The 9114-nt window shown below is 41.7% G+C and overlaps 1 protein-coding gene across 1 annotated transcript; it reads right to left on the minus strand.

Moving 5' to 3' along the window:
* Window positions 1-2657: 2657 nt before the first annotated feature.
* On the minus strand, window positions 2658-7447 carry plvapa (plasmalemma vesicle associated protein a). Its single transcript, XM_047342046.1, has 6 exons — window positions 6795-7447; window positions 6396-6465; window positions 5562-6274; window positions 3722-4856; window positions 3344-3401; window positions 2658-3006 (listed from the first exon to the last, which is right to left on the minus strand). Exons 1-6 carry the CDS (start codon window positions 7188-7190, stop codon window positions 2973-2975), a joined length of 2406 nt encoding a protein of 801 aa, XP_047198002.1. The 5' UTR covers window positions 7191-7447; the 3' UTR covers window positions 2658-2972.
* Window positions 7448-9114: the final 1667 nt, after the last annotated feature.

Here is a 9114-nt window from a genome sequence, read left to right on the forward strand (position 1 = left end):
TTTTCCTTTCCATAACTCAAAGAGGTCAAGGTGAAGGTCAGGGTCACGCTGAAGGACTTTGAAAACAAAAGGACGCCCAGAGCTGGGGGATATTTGGCCTCCCAGCTGTTTCCAGGATTTACTCAGTCCCCTGCTTCTACGCTGTGGTGTCTGCAAAAGGGAAGGGGTTTTACCCCATGATGTCTTTACCAGCCTGGGCAGCCATGGGACCGCGAGGGAGGCCAAGCAGATCGGATACGCAATCAGAAGTCACAGTAAAAAGGGGACATTAGCAGCAACGGACAAAAGAGGTCACAGTCCTGAAACCCCAGGTGAGGAAGGAGGTCGTAATCATTAATTACAGTTCCCTTTCCTGCATTGGGAGAAGGAGGAGGGCGGCAGCAGCAGCAGGATCGGCTGATACACATCGACCAACTGCTTCAAAACCATTCGACATGTATCACTTACCACTGAATGCTCATTTCCATACAATGTAGAATTGATTTTAATTGACTTGTAATGGGAATTTACCTAGTAACCACTCTGCTTATGCCTACAGCAGAAGGTTCCATCTAGTGTGCAGCTTGATATGAACTTTATACATATATTCATAAACATATTTTGCAGAAGTAGTTAAACTGTCCTTGATTTTGAGGAACCCAGTTAGTTTCAGTTTGACACCTTTTGGACAACACAGGGGCGTAGGCTCTGTTCTCCATGATAAAACACACTGTGTATCACTGTTTCTTCATCACATGCCTCTCAAGCCTGTGGCGGCTGGTTGTGCTTCGATCCTTTCTCGAGAAAGCTTTGCAATAAAACTTACAAAGACAACTTGTCTCAGAACCTCATTTCCAGATTTCCACAACACAATACGCAGGCTCATTATATTTGTGAATTATTGTGTCCCCTGCACACGGTAAGATATTTATGGTCTACTGACCAAGGCCTTCTAGTCATCCCAAATTCTAGATTAAAAACTAAAGGTGACTGGGCATTTTCTGTCATGGCTCCTACCCTCTGGAACCGTCTTCCCTTTGTTATAAAAAATGCAGAGTCCGTCAACAGTATTAAGAGATTGTTAAAAACTCTCGGTCCAGTTCTTATGGTTCCATTGTTTTTGCTTGACCTCTGTGTAGCTTTTATTCTTCTATTGTAGATGTTTTAATGTTTTCCTATCTGCTGTGTACAGCAGTAAAAAGTACAAATCAAATAATACCTACTAATAATACTTATTTTCCGCTGTGTCAGTTGGAACATTGGTCAACTGTGTCACTTTCGGTACGGGTAAAATACAAATGACATGAGTTGACAGGAAAGCTTGTTGCGATATTACAGGAAACATACTTGCACAGAGGAACAGCATCATGATGAATTTCCAGTGATTCAACACATCCTGTGTCTCTGTTAGTCTGATAAAGTGATTCCCAAAGATACCCAGGCAACTGACCCTCAATATCCTCACCACTACTCCTGCAGTAGCTGCAAATCCCAAATGTGGAAAAACATTTGATGTTAAACAAAGGATATCCTTTAGGCGGGAAAGACCTCTCCCCTCGCTCAGGTTTAAGTGCTGTATTTATTGATTGGCACCGACACAAGTCACTTTTGGGTCATGAATTAACCGCATGTTCCTGTCCTTTCTCAGGACCATGAACAGGATGTTTGTCTGCTCTCATGATGGTTTGTTTCCCTGCTCCATTGTGGCTGCATAGTAATATTGTCCTGCTCTAAATCACATTAAAGGTTAAGTGTGTAGAATTTAGTGACGTCTAGAGGTGACATTTTATGTAACAGCTCAATACCCCTCATCTCACCCTCCCCTTCCAAATATGAAAGAGAACCTCAGAAACTCAGTTGTAATAAAAACTCAAAAGGTGTTTAGTTTGTCCAGTTTGGACGGCTGTCATAAACATGGTGGCCTCCAGAGAGAGGACCTTCTCTCGTTGTAAATATAAAGTATTTAAATATAAATGGCCCATTTTAGGGTAAAGAAAACAACAATTCGTACAATTTAGATGAAACACACTAGTGAAAACATCACTAGGATTATTTTATATTCAATTCCTGCCAAAGTTCCCTTTCACCCAAATGTTGCACTGAACCTTTAAATTCACATTGAGGGATTCTATTATCCAACATGTAAATACATACTGTAAAACTCATTTCAAGTATTATAAGGAAAATATGTTCAATTCATATCTCACAAATGGTATTTACTTCTACACAGACAAACAGCCCCGTTTATATTTAGTCTGATTCAAGGTCAGAGCTGTCATCAGACACAATACAAGATCCATATCCCCCCCACCCCTTCATGTGTTTTTCCTAAGATGTATGAAGTTTTAATTTAGGCAATGGATATCCGTGTTCTCCACGGTTAAGTGATGCAACATTGTTCTAGCAGCATGTATACAGGAGCATTTCCAAAGGTTCCGCCCATCTGCCTCTGCCGGCCTGTTGACAGGTTGGCAGGTAAACATAAACATGGTGGATGGATTAAATGGCGGTGCCAGCAAATCTCGGTGGAGACATTACAGGAGGGGTCGGTAAAGTCATTTGTGGACAATTAGCCACACAATAGGTGACGCACATAGGGACAAACAGTCATTTCCGGATCTGAATAGGGTAATATCTTGAATAGCTTTGTTTTTCAAAGAAGAGACAGGCTCAGCTGATGTGCTTACATCAAAACAAAGATTTTATTTTCATATATTTACATTGTAAAAATACTAATCATTCTTTATAAAGTTGCTTACCGTGTAGATACAAATCATTAAGACACAACGTTCACATTTTACATTCAAAAGTGGAAAAGTTATTTAAAACGTTTTACTTTAATAAATGAATATTGAAGTATAAACAGTCATAAACTGTATATTATATGGTACATTTACTTAATATCCAATGTATGAACATGATATGCTGTGTGTAATAGAATGGAGTATACACCTCTTGATTTGGTTTTGTTTGGCTCATCAAGAGAAGATGTTTTAACCCAACATCCTGGAGAGATCCTGTTTCTCCCTGGAGACAGAAAAAAAGATAGAAACAAAGAAAGAAAATGGACAATTATTACTTTTTTTTCTTCCTGTAATGCTGCAAAACGTGAAAGAATCACAGCTCTTTGGTTAGGGTCAGCTCTAAGGATTTGGTGATTCTCTATGTGTTTCTTGTCGTTTGTAACAAATCCCATGAAATGACCAGACCAGACACTTATTATACAAATTAGTGTGACGCTCCATATGTCCATTGTGTGGGATGAGAGCCATAAAGAGGGCGTTTTTAGACAAACAAAATATAAAATATCAGCACTGAGCATGCTCTGACTGAAATAAAAGAGCTAAGAATACTTCATACTCACTCTTGACCAGAGGGGTTGATGAGGCGCTGCAGATCTTGAAGGTGCTGAGCGACATTAACTGTAAAATAAGTAAGTAAGGACAGGGATTAGTTCATACATACTTCCGTAGATCTACAGACATCACACATCAGAGCTATTGCTTCACAGTTTGATTAATTAAATTATTATTAATAACTAATACATTTATTGTGAATGTTTTATTTGTGAGCCAAAATACTGAAATGGATTCACTGGATTCCACCTGAGGTATGTGAGCAACTAGTTTTTTAATCTGGGTAAACCAAACCTATAATTAAAAGAATGTGATTGAATGGGACTTAACTGAAACTGAAAACTATAGATAATCCCACTCCAGCTACTACATTTTTTAATTCTTACCTGAGCCACCTCCCAGTCCACTTGACCGTCCTGCACCAAGAGTGGAGCCAGTTCCACCATTACTGTTCCCACTTGTCGTTCCTTTCCCTGTTGCACTTCCGGTTTTACTTTGTCCGTTATTATTCCCAAACCCAAACCAGGAAAATGAATTTGGCGCAGTTTTGCTTGTTGATCCAGTTGACCCAGAGGATGACCCAATGACTGAGGGGCTCTTCACACTTGATGTTGGCTTATTTGAGCCGATCCCACTTGAGCTAAGACTTGAACTTGACCCAGTTGACCCAGAGGACGACCCAATGCCTGAGGAGCTCCTCACACTTGAAGTTTGCTTATTTGAGCCGATCCCACTTAAGCTAAGACTTGAACTTGAGCCTGATGATCCTAAGGTTGATGAAGCTCCCCCAGTTGATCCTGGCTTATTGAGTCCTGTGGAGCCAAGGCTTGAACTAGACCCAGATGATGAATGTGATGAGCTTGAAGAGCCAGTGCCAGTTGATCCTAGCTTATTTAACAAGGATCCAGAGGAGCCAAGGCTTGAACTCGACCCAAATAATGAGTGTGATGAGCTTGAAGAGCCAGTGCCAGTTGATACTGGCTTATTTAACAAGGATCCAGAGGAGCCAAGGCTTGAACTCGACCCAAATAATGAGTGTGATGAGCTTGAAGAGCCAGTGCCAGTTGATACTGGCTTATTTAACAAGGATCCAGAGGAGCCAAGGCTTGAACTAGACCCAGATGAAAACAGTGATGAGCTTGAAGAGCTCCTCCCAGCTGATCCATACTTACTGAGGCCTGACCCGGTGGAGCCAAGGCTTGAACTTGACCCAGATGATGAGTGTGATAAGCTTGAAGAGCCAGTACCAGTTGATCCTGGCTTATTGATCAATGATCCAGAAGAGCCAAGGCTTGAACTCGACCCAGGTGACAAGAAAGATGAGCTTGCGGAGCCCGTCCCAGTAGATCCTGGCTTGTTGAACGATGATCCAAAAGAGCCATGGCTTGAACCCAACCCCCCTGACCCTGTCCTACTAAGCTGAGCCCCGCTAGCAGAGCTGGATCCACCACCACCCAACGTGCTCCACACAGACTGACTTGATGTGCTTGGCCGAGAGTTCGACCCAGCGGCAAACCCTGGCTGAAATTAAATGAGAGCAATGTTAATATAGGAAAAACAAACAAATCCATGGACATAACATCTCACTAGGCAACATGTTTTGAATTGACACATAAATTAGTATATTGAGTCAGTTTTATCATGTAAACCCGATTCCTAAAAGAAACATCATAGGGCTTCAAATCTAGACTCTTAATAATTCCTTTAACACAGCAACTGACACTAAACATAACAACAGACCCTGCTCTCCTCTTGTTCTCTACAGGCAGACATGCTCCCTCCTCCGCCTCCTCCTCTGCACTTGGATCTGGATCATTTCCAATAATCTGTCAGGCTGTTTTGATCTGTTATGTGTGATCTTGAGAGCATAAGTTTGATATGGGCTTTGTTTGTATTTACGTATTTCTATAGGTGTTAAACATTCACATTTTGACCCTGCAAGCTAAACATTGCACACAAAATGACAATATTTCAACCCAAATGTAAGAAGATAATTACACATAACAGGGTGGGTTATTAGAGAATTTCCACCAGCATGCAATATCTGCTGCAGCAGCCTAAAGCTTGTTGTTAGTGAAAATGTGAATATTACTTAAAGATATGACTAAAGAATGTTAAAGAGCTCAGAAAGCCCAGCTGTAGGGTCCCTAAAGGTCATGATGCTCCTTACTCCCTGAAGAGCTTAAACATGTTCATGTCATTAGTCATGGCTGGGTTTTTTCTTACCTTAGACATGCAGGACATGTTGAGATGTCTGATTTGCTGTGTGAGGTGATCCACTTCCTTAATTTTGAATTTGACATTGTTTACCAGGACTTCTATTTCTCCATTTAACCTCATCTTATCCATCAGGAGTCTCTCCTTATCCTGATCGTGTTTCTGCTGAAGCCTGTCTAACTTCTCTCTGTGCTCCTTGATCAGGCCCGTGCGGTTCTGGGTGCACGAGCGGTAGTCACTGGACAGGCGCCAGTTCTCTGCCTTCAGGCGGCTGTTCTCGGCATGGATGTCCGACACCTGGTCTCCCACACTGTTCAAGTAATGCTGGAACTTGTCCTCCACTTCTCTGGACAGGCTGGAGCAGTTGGTGTGGATCTGCTCCAGGTATTCCCTCTGTTTCGAGCAGGTGAGCTGGAAGGCAAGGTGTGTGGGGAAGAGGGATTCAATCTTCATGAGGAAAGCCTTGGAGACGTTGGAGACGCCACTCAAGGACTGGAAGAAGTCATCTTTACATCTTTCTTTGTTGAACAGCAACTCTTTTTCCTGAATGGATTTTTCCCTCCTCAGACGGATGGCCTCCAGGTTAATGTAGTCCCTCTCTTTGGCGGTCTGTTCCATTTCTATCCTCATCCTCTTTGTCGCTTGGGTGAAGTTGGACTCCACTAGCTCAAGCCGAGCTTTCAGCCGCTCAGCCAGCAAGCCACAGTTACAGTTATCTGAAGCTGATTTAAAAAAAAAAAAAGGTGTATTCAAATTTTTTACAGGAAAGACAAAACAAGTGAGACAAAGTCAAATCATTTATTTGTTGCTTTAATATTTTGGGGTTTGGAATATCACACTTACTTCTTGCTGAGCAGTCACAAGGAAAACGGGGAGAGGCGCTGCACATGAACAACTCGTGTTTGCACTGTTGCTGTTCATATTAATAAAAGAAAAGTCATTAGTGTTTGAGTAATTTGTTCTAGACAAGTTGGGAAATGTGAACAAACATTGAACTTTTTTCAAAGTTTAACACTGTCTTGTCTTACAAATATGTTTTGAGTGGCTCTTTAACTCATATCAAATATAATCAAAGATGTATTTGAAAGCAAATAACAATTAGTAAACCAGGCTGACTCGGATATAATCACATCTGAATTTCTATAGTGGTTGGATAATGATAAAGGGAATACAATTACACAAGACAGGAACTTGCATATTAGATATACAATGAAAAGAAAAAAGCTTGATTTAGTTTCTCACCAGTTTCCTGTCAAAGTCTACGATCATGAATGATGAGATGTTGGTGTAGTGGCGGAACTTTTCCAGGTCCCAGTCGTTACGAGCCTTGAGAGTCAGGGTTGTGTTGAGTAGGTTGGTCAGGTTCTTCCTCTGTTGCCTGAGGGCGACGTTCTCTATGGAGAGTCGGCTGAAGCTCTCCTCCAGGTCATGAATGCGCTCGGTGGACGCCGAGTCCTGCGTCTTACCGTAGACCAGAAAGAGCACCAGGCTGACTATGATCAGGGACTGAATGAGCGAAGAGAAGAAGAAGACAATGCGCATGTAGTAGCCACAGCTCTTGCCCTTCGAGCGGTACTGCATCCTCTTTTGGGCTCCTGGACTGCGCTTGGACACCTGGGAGTAGCCGCTGCTGTACATGGTTGCTGAAGGCCAAGCAGGGTGATGAAGAAATAGTCTCGTACAGTCCGAGGCTTGAGGATTACAATGAGCAGCTGTAAGTTTAAATGAGGTCCATCACTATATCAGAGGATGGACACGTTCCTGCTCAGCCCTCCAAATGAACAGAAGCTTGTGCTCCTTCCTCTACATAAAACCCAACACGATGGGGGCTACACCTTTCCTCTCTGCAGTGTTGACAGCATGAGAATCGATCAGATTGTGACCAAGGTGTAAACATGGGTGAGGATTTATAAACTCTCCATGCCTCACACCAGTTGACCGAGCCTCAGTCTCCTCCCTTCATCGTCTGTCCCCCCACACCCACACACACACACACACACGTTTTCTCTCTCCTTTTTGTCTCTCACATCACATGCTCAGTTGGGTTTCCATTACATTAAATTAACATACATTCATTTTATTAAAAACTGTAACTATAACCAATACTTTAACTCACACTAACCCAAACATTAAACAGTTCTTCACCTTAAGATGTATGGGGACTTGCTCTTTGTCCCAATCAGTCCCCATAACAAACATATATTTCAGGCCGGGTTTGTGCTCGAAACATTAAGACATTTCACTGTTGGTATTAGAAAAGTCATGCGCCTTGTAAAAGCAAAAAAAAACAGCCATTTAGATTTTTATTATTTCCCTACCATAAAGTCTAATTTCATTTTCATTTCAAAAACTGTTATCAAGCTTTACAACACAGGTGCATATTGGAACACCTTCCTTTTCCTTTGTGCCCACAGTTCCACGAAGAGCCAACTAGAAGAGCTGTGCGGAACATCTCCATTAACGTGCCAAAAACATTTTTTATGGGATCATGGACAGTGTTTTCCGGTGCACAGCGGGCCAGGAGGACAATGGCTCATTTTGTTCTCCTGACGTTCTCATCCAGTGGCCCTTTGATGCGGCAAGTCTCAGTCCAACATGATGACGTGGGTAAGTTGCCCTCTGTCTCAGAGGACACACACATACACACACACAATATAAAGTGAAATTCAAGAGTTTGACAGTTACAGTCGCAACTTTTTCCTGCCAGGCGTCGTTGACGTGCCAGCCCTCATCTTGACAGGAAGCAGTAATTCATAGAGGAACTGTTGACGGCCAAACACGCAGCAACTTTTAGGATGAGATTCCAGATAAAAGGCGCCAACAAACGCCGGATATCAGAGACAAATAGGAGACATAAACAGCCACCGTGTTGATTTAATTGAGATTGAAGTGGGTTGTTTATATCTTCATATCTATAAAAAGGGTAAGGGAAGGTTTTTTGTTCATTAGCTATATTTGTATTTTGGATCTACTCGTGGGATGTTGCCAACATAGCAAACACAAGCAAACTGAAATCAGTAAGGAAGGCTTGTTGAAAAATTCTAATGCTCTTATTTTATCAATTTATGTTTTGAAGCAATACAAATATTATTGCTGTACAAAGAAATTTAGCGTGTTTCCCTGAGTGTTGCATTTAATATATATAAAACACGCAACAGAATCTTCAAACAGATTTGGAAAACACACACACACACACACACACATATATATATGAAATATAGATTTTACTGAAAACACAAATACTGAAACAGACGATTTATCGATTCACAATCTTTACCTCTTATTCTGTAAAGGTCACAGTCGGGCTGGAGCTAATCCCAGTTACCATCAGTTATCTGACTTGATATTCGATTTCTAGGTGCGCTGAGGTTTAGTGATAGTTCTTCAAGTTAAAATGAAGGTTCATTGTGTTTGTGTTGCTCAAACCACTGAAAAACGACATGTGGAAAACTCAACAGGGAAATGCCTTCCCAGTGACAATGCTCTAATTAACTACGAGAATTACTGGACTGCAGTTGTATGCCTCCCCCAACCATACATACTTTTAACTTTGACTACCGAA

The sequence above is a fragment of the Hippoglossus stenolepis genome, chromosome 11 (genome assembly GCF_022539355.2).
Source record: "Hippoglossus stenolepis isolate QCI-W04-F060 chromosome 11, HSTE1.2, whole genome shotgun sequence".
Classification (NCBI taxonomy): Eukaryota; Metazoa; Chordata; class Actinopteri; order Pleuronectiformes; family Pleuronectidae; genus Hippoglossus; species Hippoglossus stenolepis.